Raw genomic sequence first — 19,435 nt, 5'->3', positions numbered from 1 at the left:
TGGCAGAGGAAAGCAGATGGGATCGCCATGGCACTTGATGTAAAAGTAGGCGTAGGCAGATTGCTGCCACTTTTACAGAAGAGCCATCGTCCACAGAGTAGTGAAGCAGGACTGAAGGTTTAATTGCAAAGTGCAAACAGGGTTGATGTCTCTCGCCATAGATTTGAGCCCTGCTGCTCTCCTCATTTTCAGTTTGTCTTTGAAATGTTATCAGTCACTGATCTGTCTCTTCAGCCAGCAGTAGTTTGACCTAAATGCTATTTTGTTTCTTCTTCTTTCTTCTCCTGTCCTTCCTCTTAATCTGCTGTCAGTGCCTCGGTGCTCCTGCTTTCTTTTCTTGTTGACTTTTTGCCCTCTTGCCTGCCGCGGCTCTCAGGATGGCCAGACCAGCTGCCGAATCACTCAAAGCAAACTTGGGGAAGGGAAAAAAGTTCTTCTCTCATACATACTGTATCCCATCCACATTTACTAGAAATTGAACTGTCTTTATACTGTTGTTGATTCACATTTATTCTGCAGTTGCTGTGAATTTTTTATGGGAAATTGCTGTTTTCCTTCCTTTTTCCTGCCTCTGCCCTGCTTTCCTGATCTTATCTCTGTGTGTGTGTGTGTGTGTGTGTGTGTGTGTGTGTGTGTGTGTGTGTGTGTGTGTGTGTGTGTGTGTGTGTGTGTGTGTGTGTGTGTGTGTGTGTGTGTGTGTGTGTGTGTGTGTGTGTGTGTGTGTGTGTGTGTGTGTGTGTGTGTGTGTGTGTGTGTGTGTGTGTGTGTGCGTGCGTGCGTGCGTGCGCGCACCTGATGAATTAGTTTGTTGCTCTCAATATTATCGGGCATGCAGCCCTCTTTACTTGGCAGCTAGCCTGAGGTTGTTTTCCCTCAGTTGCATGTAATGTTTTCGAGGCTAGTTGAACACCCACATTGCGTCCATGCAACATTGCTGTCTGCTCAAACTCAGGAGAACATATAAAAGCTCTCAGCATCTCCTCAAACCAGCGTGTCAGACCTCCAAGGCTTGCACAGGGGCTCACAGTGTCTCTTTAGTTTAAGGAAGGAAATCAATGCAATTTCCTCTTTTGATAGCCTTGGAATCATCCAAATTTGAAATACCTTTTATATCTTCCTTGGCATTACAGCAGCAAGCCAAGGACTCTCTTAATAATTGAATAGGTTTCGATTGACTTGCTTCTGGACCGGCGTGGGCCTCCCCGGTGCCTGCGAAGCCGACGCAATGGGTGGGTCACACTCACACACCCGGTATTTATTTCGTCTGTGCTCAGACAGAGACGGCACACTTGGGGAGATGTTTGCCGGAGACTTGACTGAAAGGAGCTTAAGTGCTGTAGGCTATGAGCAGTGGCCGTCAATGAGATTAGAGCAGCGTTCAGGCCATCCTATTCAGCGCAGAATAGGATTCAGAAAGCGACTCTGATATGGGTGTAGCGGTGCATTTATTCATCCTGAACAGCTCGGTGCATGTTCGGTGTGCGTCTCGTCTCGGTTCGGTGTGCCACATGAACCAAATAATTACAGTCCTGTGAGCCTAACAGTCTAATTACACTGTAACTCTTTGCAGGTGTGGAACAGAAACTCAGAAGTGCAAGTTGTGCCAGAGTGTTGGCAGTTTGTCGCTTTCTGTCTGCTGGTTTGGCTTCTCTCATGCGCTGTTATACAGGCTGGGACAGTGAAGATCATCCCCTATCACTCACTGTTTGAAGGCATCATGGTTTGCCAATCAATCATAGCATCACTGGACAATGACTGGCACATTGAGTGGTACCAAGGGTCAACCGGAAGCCGGTAACATCTTTGTTTCTGGAAGTAGCGACGTCAAACATTCCCCCATGGTGTTTAAGCAGCGACTCGCTAAGACCGCAACAATGTCGGTGGGAGACGCACCGTTACACAATTGCGGAAATGTTATCATAATCAGTTTAGTAAAAACAAATGGTATTCATACATTGTATGCCCAGTCACAATACAATGTTCCTGCATGTGCACAAAGATTTATTTTTCTGTACTTCCACATCTCTTTTTGACACATTTGCAAAGGACAATGTAGATATTTACGGCAAAATAAGTAGAAATAAAATCTTGGATTCCCCCGCTGACAAAACAAAACCGGGGCACTACTGAACTGTGAAACTTTAAGCCCCTAACCCCCCCGGTGTCAAAAAGGGCCGAAAGCACCTGAAACCTCCACAACATGAAAGCAGGCAGCGGCAGGTTTCCTCCTGTTTGCATTTTCATCGCCTGAGTACAATCTTTTTTTGCTGCCATTCCCAGATGTCACTTTAGATATGACTTACTGTTTTGCATTCCAGGAAATGTGCACTTTCTGTATCGAGGTGTCAAGTTTCAACCGGTAGATTTGCCAGAGGGTGACCATGTCCCAACTCTCCTTCAGTGATTGTTCCCGCCAGTGAAGGCACAAGAGCCTATTCAGAGTTACCTGTGTGTGTGTGTGTGTGTGTGCGCGCTACAGCTCATGAATTCAATGAGTGTGTTTAGTCAGTGACATTGTCATTGTGGAACTGTGCTCAGAGTTGATGTCGTCCACAGGAGCAGTCGGTGTGTAAACATATTCTTGAGCTACAATGTGGAGAGTTTGAGTTCAAGCAATGCCTTCTTCCAAATAGAAACAAAAGAGTTTGTGATGTTTGCTGTTTACTTTAAGTGACACTTTCTTTCTCAATTCAAAGCCTAGTGATAACATATCATCCGTTACTTTGAAGCTCGATATTGGTGATCCAGTGCAACGTGTCAATATGTTTGGTATGACAGTTGGTGCTTCCATACTTCATCTTGTAAACATTGTATATCCCTATTGGTGACTGTGCCATCTGATGTGTGAGGCTGCTTTATGCTACGCCTCTACCACAGCCAGCAGCATCATGCACCATTCTCGCTGTAGCAGTGAATAGAGTTTTATGTGCTGTCAAGATTGACATTGTTTGCCTTGGAGAGTTCTTTCAGGTTTGTGAAAATGGCACCAAAACTCTTGACAGCTTTCCACTCCTCTGACATTTTTCTGTCTCTCTCTCTCTTCTTCTTTTCCTCTCCAGCCGAGGATGATGGGCTGTGGGAGAACGGGCTTTCCTACGAGTGTCGCACGCTGCTGTTCAAAGCCATCCACAACCTGCTGGAGCGCTGCCTCATGAACCGCAGCTTCGTTCGCATCGGCAAGTGGTTCGTCAAGCCCTACGAGAAGGATGAGAAGCCATTCAACAAGAGGTACGTTGGCCCCACTTGTTCTGCTCCACGTTGTCCTCCTTTTATGGCAGTGCTCTGCACGTGGACCTGCTCTTTGGAAATGGGTGTTTTTTTTCTTCTTTTGGGCACGTTATGTCTCTTGTGGGACGTGGTCTGGCCGAGCAGCGCTCCAACTGACTCAGGATTGACAGTTTTTATGTGGATGCTATTGAACCCACACTTGCTGGGTTGGGGGTTCTGTTCCCACTGGCCACACTTGATACAAATATATGTGTTCATATAGATGCTCTGGACATAGGCAGATATTAAACCGCATATATTATGTGCCTCTGATCTTGATTCAAGTAGCTTATGATTCGATGAGTCCAATGCAGTCTATATGAGCACATTTGTGTTCCTTCTTTAACATTAAGCTGCACAGTGCATGCTGAGGCTGCCACCATATCAGATTTTCACTACACGATTGTCGTGACCAAAATAATTCATAATAACGATATTAACGCGATATCTATATATATTTATAATTTGATAGTAAAAAGTAATATTTTAAATATGGAAGTTCAAACGCAGTTTTCAACGGTATGAGTTCAGAGGTGTAGCTCAACACAGTGATCTTGTTCTTATACCCAAAGCGGCACAGCACCGTATCGTTAGTTAGTGTTTTTATTTCGGGAGCCTTCACTTGCTTGCAGGTTGCTTTGCATCTAGTTCTTTAGTGGAGAGCACTTCTGACGGCTCCTGTACCCGAGGCAAACAACAAACGTAGGATTGTAAACGGATCAAGCTTTATGCAACATTACTGATGTCTCAGAAAAAAAAAGTCTGGATTGAGCGGCGGATCAGCTCAGGACTTCCCTGTATTGTGCACTACATTACAGTTGTGATATGAGGTGCTGTGTGTCTCCTATCCTTCCTCTGAGTGTGTCTGTGTACAGCTGAGACGTCCTCCCACCTCCTCTGTGCTATCGGCTGAGCTGGATTTCTCCCCTGCTGTCTGGGTTTATTGATAAGAGACGGAGACGCCGGGTAGTGAGGAGAAAATGACCGCAGCAGTTTTTAACCTCCACCAACTCCCCGACTCTCCCTACCTCACCCCGTCTCCACATTTAACACACTGCTGTTGTTTGTAAAGAAATATATAACTATGGTGTGAGGTGTAACAGATTCTGTGCTCGCATTGTGTCGCACCTGCAGGGTTGTGTCTGATGAGGAAGCAGACGGCAGCGTCTAAACTGTGAGAGAGTCTCTAGAATCATAGAGGCCGTTCTAAATGCAGTTGATAGCTTCCACACTTTTCGGTGTTATTGTTTTTGGAGTTGTTGCCAGATTTCTCTGGTGACAGGTGACCGCGGGGGCCTCGCAGCGACATAATCCTGCATGTACACGGACACACACGCACGCGTGTGTTTGTTAACAGGCTGCCAGCGTTAATGCAGACTCTTTGTCGGCCCTGCATCTGTCCACAATGACTCTCACCTGTCAGGACAAGTGTGATAGATTCCCACTTAACTGGCAGAATAATAGACAAACGCTGAGACAAAATAATGCCGAAGAGCAAGCCACTTCTCTTTTAAGCGATATTCATGGCTTGTTCTTGAGCTGTACTGCCTCTTAAACCAGTACGCTGATCACAGAGGGCCCCAGTGAAGGGAAAGAAAAAAAACAGAACAATGGTCTTTTCCTCTGCACCGGAATTCACAGGCCATTCTCTGTCTGTGTGTCTGTCTCTCTCCCTCTCTCCCTCCCTCCTTCCCTTCATCCCCCTCTGCTGTCACAGAGCAGACTGGGCAGGTTATAAATAGTGGTGCAACCACCCTGAATCTTAGTTGTCGTCAAGGATGTTTTCCCTCTCCCTTTGGTGTGTTCCGCTGGGCTCCAGCCACGCTGGGATTTTGACAAACAAAGCGCCACAAAACTGTGACGGAAATTTACAAGACCCCTTTTGTGTTTTTTTTATCTGCCGGCTACTGCGCCCAGACCAGCTGGTGTGACAGTGAAACATTTCCTCAGCTGTTATTGATGTGGGGCGGTGGTATTTGTAATTATTGAATCACTCTAGGAATGCTGTTTTTTGTTTCTGTGCGTCCCACTGTCTTGTGCTTGCATGTGATCCAGAGCTCCTCTTCCTTTTTTCATGCGTTTTGTCAACATAAAGATGCTCACGTTTGTGTTCACTCCTTAGGGAGACTTTAATGTCAGTGCTCAGATCTTACATCAGTCTCAATGACTTGCTGATTCCACAGGGAATGCCGTTGAGCATTTTCCAGGGAATTCCCACTCTTATTGTCCGGCGAACTTAACTATGGATTCACTCCTGTCATTCCTGGATACATTTCCTTCCTCCCTGAACACAGAAACACACATTAAACGGATTAGTTAACAGTGTTTGCCATCACCTCATCTGTCTCCTCAAAGCACCTTGTTTACCTTTCATGGAGACGAAGGTCAGGCACTAGTTGGTATTGGCTATTTGTCTCAGTCACAAATGGATGAACAGCAAGGGAAGTCGACAAGGCTTTAAACGCACATGTGACCTCGAAGTTGTCATTAAATATATTTGTATAATGAAATTGTTTTCTTAAGAGCATTGCCTGTATGGTCCCAATAAGACAAGTGTTCAATAACAGTAGTTCAGAATTTAGGTCGGTGTGGTTGTTTATGTGCGACATCAGACATGTTGGCTTCTGGAGAGAATCTTGATTGATTAGTCGATTATCTTAGAACATTGTAGTAAATTAAATATTTCTGAGTTTTGGACAAAACAAGAGATTCATTTCATGACATCACTGTGGGCTTTAGGTAATGTTGACGGACATTAATACAGGTTTTCTGAACCCATCAATTTATCAATAAATTAAATTAGAGCAATCGGATCAACGGACTGTGAAAAATGCACCATTGTTGCACACTCGTCACGCAGGCTGCTCAGATCACATGTGCGTCTGGGAAACACTGGCTACCGTTCTGATCATCAGGCAACTCCTCTGCAGCATCCAGAGTCTCCAGTTGGTGGAGGCTGCGGCCAGCTGACAGTGTTCATAACTTCAACCCCAGACCTCAGCCTGTGTTAAAATGCTTACATCATCTCTCTCTCTCTCTCTCTCTCTCTCTCTCTCTCTCTCTCTCTCACTCTCTCACTCTCTCTCACTGCTCTCTGTTTTAGCCTGATGTGTGTGGTAAGCAGCAGGCAGCCAACTGAATTCTCAGACTCTTTGATATCGATAACCTCTATTAGAGCCTCCAGTTGCTTTTATCTCCTTTTCATATCAAAGTTAGAAGGAATCTGCCATATTTTACATTACGTTGAGAGTTAAAAAGCAATATTAAAAAGAAATGAACTGTTCTTAGTGTATGTTAAAAAATAGATCAATGCACATCGATCGGTTGAAGCCTTTGTTTGTTTATGTGGACTGCAAATGCAGCGGTGTGTGTTGATTACAGCTGACGGTAATTCTCTTTGTCTGGAGTGCAGGCAGCTCCAAGTTGTGCAGCGTGGTTGTTTCTGTGTGAACCTTGTGCTGCTAGGTAGACTGGCTTCAGGAAACGGAGAGAGCGGGAGAGAACACAGGGGAAGGAGGGAGGCAGGGAACGAGCAAGGCAGAGCTCCTCTTGGTTGTCATGGCAGCAGGGAAATGCACCACGGGATGGTGTGTTTCCAAGGTGAAGCGGGATGCCCACGCTCTATTGGTCAGTTTAAGGCAGACTAAGGCGTTGACTTGCTCCTAATTGGCTGCCTTCTCGAAATTCTGAGCAACGTTAAATCCAGCCTGCTTTGATGTTTCAGTTTGATCGGGACAAAAGGGACGTCGCTTCTTATTTTATTTTATTTTTTTATCTGCTTGATATGCGCTCCGTTTTAAAAACCATGGAACGTGGTCCCGCTGCACTGCAATCAGGAGAGAGTCAGATTACTACTCCACTGTACTTGAAGATGTGTAGCCGGCTGTGCATTTAGTCGCTGTTGTCTGACTGAAAGCATCATCAACAAATCAAGCTGTTATCAAACGAGGCCAGTGTGCTGCAGCTCACATTACAAGAGCCAACGATAATATAGTTATACAATAACAAATATGCCTGCATAAACACACGCGGCTGTCTGCGTTCGCCTGCAGGGCTGCTGCGTGTTGTGTCGCCGAGCACATTCTCCTTCTATTGTTTTGGCCCGACGTTGGAAGGCGAGTGTGTGTGAGTCCTGGTGTGCTGTGTCAGGCTGAAGCAGAGCGCAGCACTCTGCTAAGTAGGACAGTGCAGGATAAAGGGCCACTGCCTCCAGTCTGGGGCTAAAGCGCTAAATTTATCCCCTCCCTGCTCCCAGCACAACACAGACACACAGGGAGACGGCCACACAAAACATGCTCGTCAACAATCGGTGTGCCAGCCGGTCCACACAGAGGGCAGTCGAGGAGCTGGCGCACAAGCTTTTAGTTGGAATTATTGGCGGGAGACACGAGAAATGCGGCCAGACGAAACTGCGTCTCCAACATGTGGTGTTAGAGACGCCCTGGTCTCCCCTAGACTTCATCAGTCTCTCTAGCCGCAGGAACTCCGGGGACACTGGGCTGTGGGAGCATGTGACCCAGCGCTCTGGATTTATCATGTTGCTGGAGAGATCCTGTCCAGAAGATAAATATGACTCTTAAAGGAAAAATACCAATGTTTCTCATTGGCATGGGTCATTTCCTTAATTGCTGCACAATTATGTTATTAATAGCCCATTTCCCATTGCTTCTCTTTAGTGTTATGATTTAAAGCAAAGTCTTTTGCATCACTGACCTTACCAAGACCCTTTAGTACTTACTTTAACCCTATGCCCCCCATTTGAACTCTACCATATTATTTATGTTGACTGCACTGGTTCAGAGAGTATTCATCCATTATGTTATTACCTGACAGAAATAAGTCATCATTTCTCTTATAAAAATTGCTTCCTCTCAGTTGACAAGGATGGATTATATCTTTCTATCATGGTGAACAAGGAACTGCATTTCCAAAGAAAATAAGCAGTGTGAAAAATGTACGTAAGATAATATAATTTTTAGAGAAACTAAACTGAAATGATATGGCTTGGATTAAATGTGCCATGGTGACTGACAGCGGCAGATGCAGCTGCCAGTAGCTCCCATGAACTCCGGTACATTTATGTTTTGATTTGTTGTCTTTTTGCCGTTGTTACTGGAGCCCATACGGGCTCGGGCAGTGATACACTCATCGACATTGGAGAGAGAAGCGCTGGGATTGGATTACGTGCAGCGGACCTTGAGACAATCACTGCCCGTGGACCTGGCCGGTCAGAGGATAGTGGAATGGATGAAATGGGATTTGCGCTGGCCCAGCACCGTGAGGTCAAAGACTGTTTTGCCCACGTCTTGTGGACGCCCTGCCCCATCGCGACATCCGGGATCGGCGTGTTCCGTGCGGACAGAACGCAGACGGGACAAGGAGACATTCTTGGAGACAAAAATTCCTCTGTTAAGTCTTGAAGAATTAAATGGCAGGAGTATAAAAACCGCAGTATATCGAATCTGTCATTTAACAAAGTTGTTCTGCTCAGGTTAACTAAATGGGGAAGTGAAAGAGTAGCATACTCCTATTCCAGATTCTGGCTACTCTTACACAACTCTTTGATCGTGCATTTTGTATTTATATGTAGCATCAAAATCCAATTGAAAAGTCACGTAGTTTTTCTGTAGAGGAAACTGGTGCTACGTCAACTTCCGAGGTTTGCCTTCAAAATACACGTCATCCCTGCAGCACTCTGTAACATTGGCATATCTGGTGACACTGTGTGCACAGTGAGCAAAATGTTTAAAAGTAGTGTGAAGATGCAAGAGAACATCAGAAAACTATCATGTTTCCTCACCAATTACGGCTCATAATGCCAGCTAGAGCCCTCAAGAGAACAAGGGAATTTATCTCTCATTACCAAAGTGAACAGGCGTCGGGGTCTCTCTGTGTGTCGTAGCACTGAGGAAACCCGTATTGTGGGATTCAAGGGTAGCGGCAGGGAGGCAGGGACACGTTTCTCTCTTCGCGAGGGGAATCCTGTGTCCTTACATTTCCTCCGCCTCCTCTTTGTTCCCCCGCGCTTCACACAGCCGCTGCACTCCTCCCATTCCTCCCACCTCCCTATGGGACCAGAGGCTATGGCAGAGTTTGGGCAGAGCGAATTTCTGAAGAAGTCGTCATAGTTAATCCGTCAGACGTCCCTCCCTCTGCCTTCCTCTCTGTCTTTTTCTCAGTAACTGTGATTGCTGTGGTGCTGTCTTGAATCCAGAGGTTCAGACAGATGGTCACATTTAAAGATAATCCCTCATGTGGCGCTGAACCTTTCACCTCATCGCTGGAGACTACAAGGTGACTGCATTGTATTAACAGATTAACAGATTGTGGATCCTCGCCACAGCGTACGGCAAACGCCAGAGAAACCTTGACATGAAGTTACTCCAAACTGTTCAGATTCACTGCACAGGCTGATAATGCAACTAAAGAGTCCTTAAGACACACCTGAGGGCTGCGGAATACATAATCCTGATTTAGAGCCGGGGATCAGGGGGCTGTAAGTGATCTGGTTTTTATGTTTCCTCTCACTGTTAAGACAACACTGCGCAGCCATCGGCCAAAACAACTCCCGATGCATCCTCGAAGCTCGATTGATTTGAAGTGTTTATAAAAGTGGGCCGAGATTGATTCCATTTTCTGAAATATGTTTTTTTGTGTTTAATTTGAAGTAATATCTAAGAAGTGAATGTCATGCAGTGTCAGTGGAGTGATCCAAGATGCATTTTAAGATCCGGCCTGTTGGAGCACAACTTTGCGGCTTTCAAACTGATCGGCTGAGTTGAGCTCATTGCGCACATCTTTTCCAGCTTCATTAATGGAACTTGGCAACACGACATACAAATACTGCTGGTAGTGGTTCTGATGTGCAGTTTGATTCTAAGTCTGTGTTTGTCACCTCTCCGGTACACACTTGTTTCTGTACTGCGGTATGCTCGGCATCATTTGAGAGTTTGATTAGTGTAACAGATGCTATCAAAGCGTCAACAAGTGCACGTCCACTGCCATGCACAGAGCATGAAGAACGTCCTATTTGTCCACAAAGACACTTGATCAGGCCAACACATATCGTTGATTTACTTGGAAAAAGCTTACATAGTCTTATCCACTGGCTCTAATGTTGACAGCTAATATTATTAAAAAGTAAAAAGGGAATATACTGTTTGTAATCTCCCTTTAATTTAATCATCCATTCAGTAAATGTTTGCATGCACCATACACAGTTACCCTGATATTGAGTCCCCACCGCTGGTATTTATTGTGACTTTCTGCAGGTTAATTAATTTGTTCAGTAAAACACAGGGATTATGTCGCCCTGTTAACCTTTCCTCGTTTCTCTGGGATACAGTTCGGAAAACCCACAAATACAGTCATGGCATTTAGTCACAGTTCTGTGTCACAGCTGGTGGTCGATCTTTAAAGCACAGTAACTACGGTATAACGTGATTTACAAAAAGCGTTTCAGCTAATAGAAAAGGAAAGGGGCAGAAGTAGGCCTCGTCTTTGTGGGTTCGCTGCAGAATCCCAGCTTTAATCCAGGGTGACGCGGACTTAATTAGCCATGGCTGTGGGTAATGAACCTTTTATTATTACAACTGCCCATTTCATATCACTAAGGGCACGGTGACCTAACGGGAACACGGCTTAAGACGAGCTTCAATTGACATCTCTTTTACGCACTACTGTACCATAAAAGTAGTTTTCCCACTGTCAGGTAAATAGGATGCTACACAGTTAGATTGTTTGCAGCTCTGCGATGTTCTTTGAATGCATATTTTTGGCTATTAAATGCACTCATTCTATCTCACTGCAGTGATGTACTAAGTGCCTCTTTCACGAGAAGCAACAGATGTGGCATCACAATCACGGCGTAGTTGCAAAGTGATTATGCGAACATGTTAATGAGCATAATTACTGAAAATATTCTTTCAAAGGTATCTGGCTCAGGTTGAGGCTGCTGCTTTTTAGCTGACAGCAGGTGTATTAGAGGAACCCTGGGGTGTGTGCGTGTGTGAGAGAGTGAGACGTATCCTAACCTGGGAGGCAGCTGGAACCTGACTTGTTGTCGGGGGGTTATGTCAGTATTATCTTGAGCTGGCTCCAGCTGTATCGGTGAGTGGCTACGATAGGCTTGCAGAGGATCTGATCTCTCCTCTTTCGGTGCTCTCGTCGTTCTATCTCTTTCCATTTCTCCCTCCCAAGTTTAATCTGACGTTTATAAAGAGGCTCACCCCTTCTCCGTTTGTGGCGGAGGGAAATCAATTCAAAGTAATAGAGCTCCTAGTGTGCGTAAGTGAATGTGCTGGCCTTAAGAGTTTCGGTTCAGTGTTTCCTCTAGCACCTAGTCTTCTGTGTGAACCCTGTGCTAAAGCCGGAGCTTGGTCGTCTCGCAGGGCCGTGTGTGTGTGTGTGTTAGTGTGTGTGTGTGTGTTAGTGTTAGCAGCAGACAGTGTTGTTGTTTCCCAGGTGGCCAGACAGTAGGGAAGATATTATCGCCCTGGATATGTGTCCTCTAACTCAATGCTGTTTACCACCTTCCTTCTTTTTTTCTGTCGCTCCTTGCTCATTTGTCTTATCACTCTTGAATGTCACCTCATTATCAAATGAAAAATATATTTGCCATTTTTATGGCTCAGCATTTTTATTGTCCCATGTCAATTCCTAATGTGGCTTTAATATGAAAGTCAAATTTGCACTGCCTTGAAATAATCTGCTGACAGGTCAGGGTACACCGAATGCCCCAAACTCAGGCCTCAGATCGTGTCTCGGGTTTGAGACACAGATTGGATCAGCAGGACATGAAAAGAGCTAATAGAACTTTTAGAGATGCCTCTGTTATGTTGTTTTGCCGCCGATACGGATCGGTTTTGTTGTCGTCTTGTTTTGTTATAGCAGCTGGTATACAAGTCTCCATACTTTGTTCTTGATTTTTAATCCGCGTGAATGACAAATTAACCACGGTCCGTTACATCATTTTAACAATAATACAAACTCCATCGCTCCACCGCCTCCTCGCTCCTTCCAAGAAAAGCGTTTGATAACTAGCATGGTTTCTTGGTACGTCTGTTACCTCACTGTCCACAGTCGGAACAAGTCATCCCCCGTGCAGTGGCTGATTGTTGTTGTAATTCCAGAAACATTGTTTGATCATATTGTGCCAGAAACTGTGCCCACGCCAGCACGTCCTGTCACTGCAGCGGCGCGTGACCAGTCAAAACATGTTTACTTGTAACAACAAGCTGCTGCACATGACAGAAATCCATGCGCACGACAGACCAGAGGTGACTGCTGTGTCCAGAGAGGCAAAATGGCCAGAGAGGGAAGGGGGGGGGGGGGGGGCTCCTCCCAGTAGTCGGGACACTTGCTGCTGTTGTTGTTGTTGTTGTTGTTGTGGTGCTGAGGAAGTGTACACCAGCTAAACGGAAGCTCAGTTCTCAGAGCGCCACCGGCCAAGTCCAACAAACATCTGTGGAATGTTACAGCTCGGCAGCCTCCTTCCTATTTCTCACCTCTCTGTCTCCATATCTTCCACACACCGTCCTTTGGCTTTTGATTCACCTGTAAGCAAGTTTCCTAGTGTGTGTGTGTGTGTGTGTGTGCGTGTGCGTGCGTGCGTGTGTGCGTCCGCATTTATCTGATGCCTTAAAACCACAGCAATAAAATAGTGCCACGATGCCGATGAGTGATTATGTCAGGATAAATGTTAATTAAGTTAAAAATGTCAGAGAGGCTCGTAAAAACAGAACATATTTTAGAAGCGACTTTACAGGACTTGGGGAAATAAACCTCAATGAAAATGCCGCTAATGCATGAACAATTGGCAGGAACATCATAATCCTGTGATCCAAGAATAAGAGTGTTGATGGATTTATAGCAGCTCAGACCGTAAATGAACGAGCTGGGATGCCCTGTCCCTGTAGATTTACATGGGCGACTGCTTTTACTGCCATTTAGTGCGACAACAAGCCACAAATTCATCCGCTGGCAAGCCTCACAGATAACTCACGGAAGATAATGAGATGATGTCGCTCAGAGAGTCATTGTTCATTTCAGAGAGAACAACCCTGTTTCTTTCCATCATTGCCACCATTTTCAAATCATAGAATGATTCCACCAGGTGAGAAATAATTCTTCCAAGAATGAAAGTTTGAGTAAATAGTTAGTTAATTATTGAAAGCCAAGCTTGATAGAAAATTAGCTTAATTGATAAATCAATCTACAGAAAATTAATTTGCAAAGATTTTGATGATCGATACATCATTTGTTGTTTTTTCAAGGAAAACATTCTGTAGAAATGCATTGCACACGCCAGAAAATAATGACTGAAAACCTGTGAAAAGACTGAAGTATATCGTACTGACTTGTGGAGTTAGACAGTAGAACTGTTTTTCACCAGTTTGCTGGCTAGCACTGCTGCAGCCGACTCTGTTGCTACTTTCATATAATTGCCGACATTTTTATCTTTCCTTTCATTATCTGCGGTGTTATCAACTCTGAATACATATTTATTTTTGCTTTACCGGGATTAAAAAAAATTCTGAAAATAATCCTCAATTGCATCCATAGAGAGTTTCATATCTGTGGCAAGCGAGCGGAATATATGGTCCAGTGCAACCTACAGACGTTTGAGGACAAAGATGCAGTCAGTGCAGGTACATTTAGTGTACTGCCAAAAATACAAGCAGCAATGTATACATACCTTTTTGTAAACACATGTCATATCAAAACTTTGGGACGATTAAATGGCCGGTCATCTGTTTGTGTGCTACACAGCGGACCGCCCATTTGACACTGATGGAGGCTGTCAGTCCCACGCCGCTCCCTCCCTCCCTCTTTGCCGCCGCACAGAGCTCCGCTGGCCTTTGGCACCTCATTTCCATGGCATGCCAGCTGAAGGCAAATGTGCCCACCTGCCCTCCTCTGTGTGCGGGCCACGCTCCAAATCCTCACTGGATTATCTTATTGTCTCCTTGCCGAGCCAAAGGCCACCGGCCATTTGCATCCGAGAGGTGGAGCGGGGAGTGCCCTCCGCGGACAATCACAGTGGCGTGCGAGTGAGCGTACGCTGTGAGTGACTGCGAGGAGAGCAGATCCGAGAGCAGAGCGGAGGAGAGGAGAGGCGAGTGGGAGGAAAGGTGGAGACAGAGAGAGAAAGGATGATTAAATGATCTTGTGGCCCTTTTTTTTTCATGCTCCAGCGGTAAGCCTCCCTCCTTTATGTTCTCTCTCAACATGACTGAGAGACAGCGATAACAACATGTGATGCCACACATCTCATTAATGAACAGCAGTCTGACAAGTGTCTAGTTGTTTTGAAGGCTGTTTTTGGCTACACGATCTCATATTTTCTCATCATTATTTAAATGATGTATTTAATTCCTCTGACAATGGAGCAAAGAAACAAGATGAGAAATATGTAGTTGTTTAAAGAGGGATTCAAGCGTCCGTCCATTAGCTCATGCACAGTGTGCTGCTGACAGGTGGTATTTTAATCACACACATGCACAGTTTTCTGTGGTGCTCAACACTAGCCTTGGGTTTTGGCCCTTTTTTTGTAACGTAAGCAGTATCTCGCTGCAGGGGAGACTACATTCTAAAATCACTGAGAACCTGAGTCTTGAGGCAGGTTTGCCACTTTAACAGACAATGTGCGATGGGGGAAGGCCCCCGAGGGGGGTTCCTGGGGACCCTTAGGCAAAGTAAGACAGAGTTTTCAAATGAAATCATAATTTCATTATGGTTTCATTTGGAGTTAAGTCAGGGGTGCCTGTGTTCATTTAAAGGAATAGGTCAGTATGTCACTGCGCCTGGCCGAGACTGGCTGCTCGCTGCAGCTTCATATTTACGACTCGGACACGAGTGGTGTCCATCTTTTCATCCTGCGCTCTGTGCTGCAGCCCGTCTGTCAAGTACAGCTTGATCCCACAATCCCACAATGCCACAACCTGTTCGAACAGTCACCGACCTCCCGTTGCTAGATTAGCCCGAATTGGGCTGCGGCCGGACATCAGCCAGCAGCAGACTGGGTGGCGGGATAGCCTCAGGTCCTAGCTGGGTGAGCTTAGCTGCGGTCTCAGCTCTGGGGCAGTCAACTCCGCTTTCAGTGACTTCATGCGCAAGCTTTCGACACTATGGAGAGGACAGTCAGACACTGATAGAAGAGAACCAATCATGTCTAAGTCTCTGCTTTATTGCTTGATATTTCTCACTGTCTGTAGTTGACAGGAACAAAGTTGATAAGATTGTTAAAATGCACAAGGATGTAAGAATTTCTGAAAGGATAATAAACGGAATCTAACTTGGCAAGAGAGAATATATTCCCCCAAATGTTCCTTTCATGATTTCAACTAATTTACAAAACAATTCAGTGTTTTGTTTAATCATAAACAAAAATAAATGTGTATATTTTGTATTCTCGGTTTTCTGGAGGTTAATGAAATAGACTTATCTGTCTGTAATACTATAAAAGAAAGTACTTGATAAATCAGTGTTTTGGCTTCCCCCCGTGCCTACACTAGACCTGCTCAGATAACACACACACACACACACTCACACTTTCCCACCATGCTTACCAGCTGTTGTTTGCACATGTTGTGTTGTTGTGCATGAATCTAGCACGATGGTGCACGTGTTTGCGCGTGTGGACAGGGCAGTGAACAACACTCCTGTGTACAGACAGACTGACTCATCCGATTGGCTTGCGCTGCAGTTTTGTCACAGCACAAGCTTCCGTAAATCCCGCTGCCTTTGTGTGTCGCTGGGAGACGCGGCGGTGAGGAAACGTGTCATGTGCTGCCGTTTTTTGTTGACGTTTCGCTGCCTACTCGGCCAAGTGCTAAGCGAGCACCTGTTGGCTTTTGAACCACCCCTGCTCTGTCGGCAATCACTCTGCAACTTAGTGGTTTAAGTGTCCAGCTGTTCGGTCGGGTCAATAGTGAATAGATGAGACTGGCGTCCAGGATTATCTCCACTGTTCCATGTGACCTGAAATATTACAGTTGCATAATCCAAAATTGTGTAGACAAACGGATTACAGAATCATGAGGTGACATTTGGAGATGTAACGTGATCCGTTCACATAGAACACGTAGTCCTCTAATCACGACGGTAACGTGATCATTTAGCATGTAATGTCAACAGCGTGCACGTCTGATAATCTTCTTAACCAATCAGCTGACACCAACAGTATTGTAGCAGATTTTAAATCCATTCTTAACTAATGTGATTGTGTACGGACTGCTCTGCGTGTGTGTGTGTGTGTGTGAGAGAGAGAGTCGGGTTGTACTACTGCCTGCTGAGCCACAGATGGCAGCCCTCCACCTCGAGCTTCCAAGTGACCTGCAAACGCAGATGTGTGTGAATGTGTAGCGTCAGCTTTGCTGCGCGTGCGAGAGGAGAACGGTAGATCTGTTGATGTCTGCAGAACACGAGCAACACATTTGGTCTTCTTTGTTGTATTCTCGGTGGCACTTGCTTTTCCTCTCCTCTCCTCCTCTTGTCGCTGTCGAGGCCCTTTCTCCTCTTTTCCTCCCTGTACATAAAAACACCCCAGCGTCGGTCAGCTTATACCTTCTTGTAATGGCAACGTAGATATAGCTTGAGAGGATAACCAGCCCACAAAAATGGTTCATTACTTTGAAGTGAGTGTTAAATAACCTCAACACCCACTCTCCAGTCCGTCTCATTCCAGGTTTGCCACTGCTCCTCGTACTCTGCTCCATGCTTTGCTAATGAGGAAGACTCATGCCTGGCTACAGTTCGACTCTCCATCTCTACTTTTCTACTTGCTGTTTCTCACATATGCTCCAGCTGGTTGGGTGTCAAGCCCTGCCCCAGGACTGGACGGTGTTGTACACACACACACACACACACACACACACACACACACACACACACACACACACACACACACACACACGCGCACACACACACACACGGCAGGAGCCTAGTGTCATTGACTACTCCGGCACCTTCAGCAGTCGTGCCACACCTCCCAAACAAAGGAGCAGGTAACACTTTGCTCCGCAGTGTTACCTGCTTCTGTGTTAAAAACGCACGGCACAGACACCTTCATTTCTTAAAGGCCGAGAACCATTTTCTTTTAAATTAAGGCCCAAAACAATACTTAACCACAGTCACTTTTATTTCATCAAACATTATTAGCATTTTGCGTTAGGAAGCATAAAGACTGAATATAAGCGTCACACAGGCAGACTTGTATGTTCAACTAAGTGGATATTTGCACTTAAAGTCTCTTTCTTTTGAAACGGAAATGAATATTTGTTTTCACCGTGAATCTAACACTATTCTAAGATTTTATACTGATGCTTCAGTCTTTTTACTCGAGTATTCCATTAAAACAATTTGCTGATATTTGTCAGTTTTAATAACAATGTAATTACTTGATACACTCTTTGTGGCACAAATATGAGTTTGGAGGATTGGATTGTACTGTACTGGACTGGCTTTCCCATTTCAACTCTAATGTTGACTTAGGAAGGGTTCTTGTTCTGCGCAACAATGTTCATCAATGTTGGTGGGGGGGGTGGGTGCCTCAGGCTGAAAGATGTCAAAACACTGCAGAGCAGTTTATAAAATTATGAGACAGGATTTCATCACGGCAGCAATAATTTCATCTTTCATCGTGCCGATATATACGAGGCAAACGGTAGAAAGACGCCGTTCGTGTTATTAAGTAATCTACCAGGAATGTGCGCCTAAGCGTTTTTTGGTCGTACAGGTTGCCACATTGTGGTCTGGCAAAAGTGGAGTCTTGTCCAACTGTTCTGCTGGGCGACCCTGCGTTATTTGACTCTGCATCAACACAGTGGACTCATTCAAATGAATGAGGCGGCTGTGCTTCCTCATGCAGCAGCGGTAATGTCATCCAAATTGACAAATTAAGTGGACATCTTCCAAAGTTAGTTCTTTTTAGTGTCCAGCTCCCTTTCTGTAGTCCCTTTATGTGCAGCTCAGCAAGGAAACACTGTGTGGAAACCCAAAGAGAGAAGTTGGCAGTAAAAAGACCATAACTTTAAAAGATACCCAATTGATTTGTTTAATTCAGACTGCAAAAGCCTCGTATATTGGTTGAGAGTGAAAACCCGCAGGAAGGAGGGCTGCTTTCCGACTAGTTGTACGGGATGAGGACTGTGGACTTGCATTGTAGTGACAATAGGACAGGATCGCTCCATGGCTAGTGTAAACCTTAGGAATGACTACAACGACCAGTAGAGCTTCCACTGCACATATATATCACGACAGAAAAAAAAATCTGAACCTATCCTTAAATTTCCCGACAGTTGCAGTCCGATACCTGAATATCTAATCCTCCCTCTCGCTCTGACTCACCCTCATTGGCCTACTTGCTTCCAGCTGTCCAATTTGAATATCATACATTCACAGCCATTCACGAACTAGCACCACCTCATTTTGACAGAAAAAAAACCCCAAGTGGAAGTGTAAGAGGAATGTGAAGCTCTGGGGGGGCTTAGGGCATCTCTCCTCTACGTAGGTGGTATTATCTTATTGAAGTGTGCTCTCTCTTTCTCTCTCTGCCTCGCTCTCCCACTCCTGCTCCTTCTCTTTAATCCTCTGCAGAGTAGGTGTGCCAGAGAGAGAAGACTGATATTTGCTTAACCAAATCCTCGGAGGAGGCAACCCTCTTTGATCCACTTCCAAATTCACAGCGCTCACTTTCATTCGCTCATCCGCCACTTGCGGCGTCTCTCTGCACTCTCTGCATTTGTGTGTTTTTGTGTGTGTGAGAGACAGAGGAGGACGGGCTGAAGGAGAGAGGAAAGCCTGCAGACAACGACCTGCATTGTGCTCTCTCCTTCAGTCTGCCTCGTCCTTGCTTTCCGTTTCTTCTTCAACTTGTCACTTTCGTTGTGTGTTGTTGAGGTCAGACTGGCACAGACAGGCGTTGTTTAAGCAGAGACAGAGAGGGAGAGAGAGAGAAGCTGAGCGTATTGGCTAGAGAGCCAGGGTTAGTCCGGGCTTGCCCCTTTGTTTTACACCCACAGCGCTATCCACACCACAAGGACAGAAACACACTCGCACACACCACCTGCGAGCACCGCTTAGTCGACTTACTTTGCCGTTTAAGTCTCTAAACTCAAATGTCCCACCCATATGTGACATTTATTGAGGGGATTACTAGTTAACATCC

At 45.4% G+C, this 19,435-nt stretch overlaps 1 protein-coding gene across 6 annotated transcripts in view; it reads left to right on the top strand.

The window, feature by feature from the left end:
• med13a (mediator complex subunit 13a) overlaps window positions 1-19,435 on the top strand; it is a 72,186-nt gene that overhangs the window by 17,426 nt on the left and 35,325 nt on the right. For all 6 annotated transcript variants that reach the window (XM_076102254.1, XM_076102256.1, XM_076102257.1 and 3 more), the window contains one exon: window positions 3,060-3,228. In XM_076102254.1, coding sequence (XP_075958369.1) covers window positions 3,060-3,228 — 169 coding nt within the window. The remainder of the gene's footprint in view (window positions 1-3,059; window positions 3,229-19,435) is intronic.

Source organism: Anarhichas minor, unplaced genomic scaffold, assembly GCF_050575085.1.
Source record: "Anarhichas minor isolate MPS153535 unplaced genomic scaffold, ASM5057508v1 ptg000027l, whole genome shotgun sequence".
NCBI classification, from domain to species: Eukaryota; Metazoa; Chordata; class Actinopteri; order Perciformes; family Anarhichadidae; genus Anarhichas; species Anarhichas minor.
The sequence above is the reverse complement of the archived record's forward strand: the minus strand, read 5'-3'. Positions and strand labels throughout refer to the sequence as shown.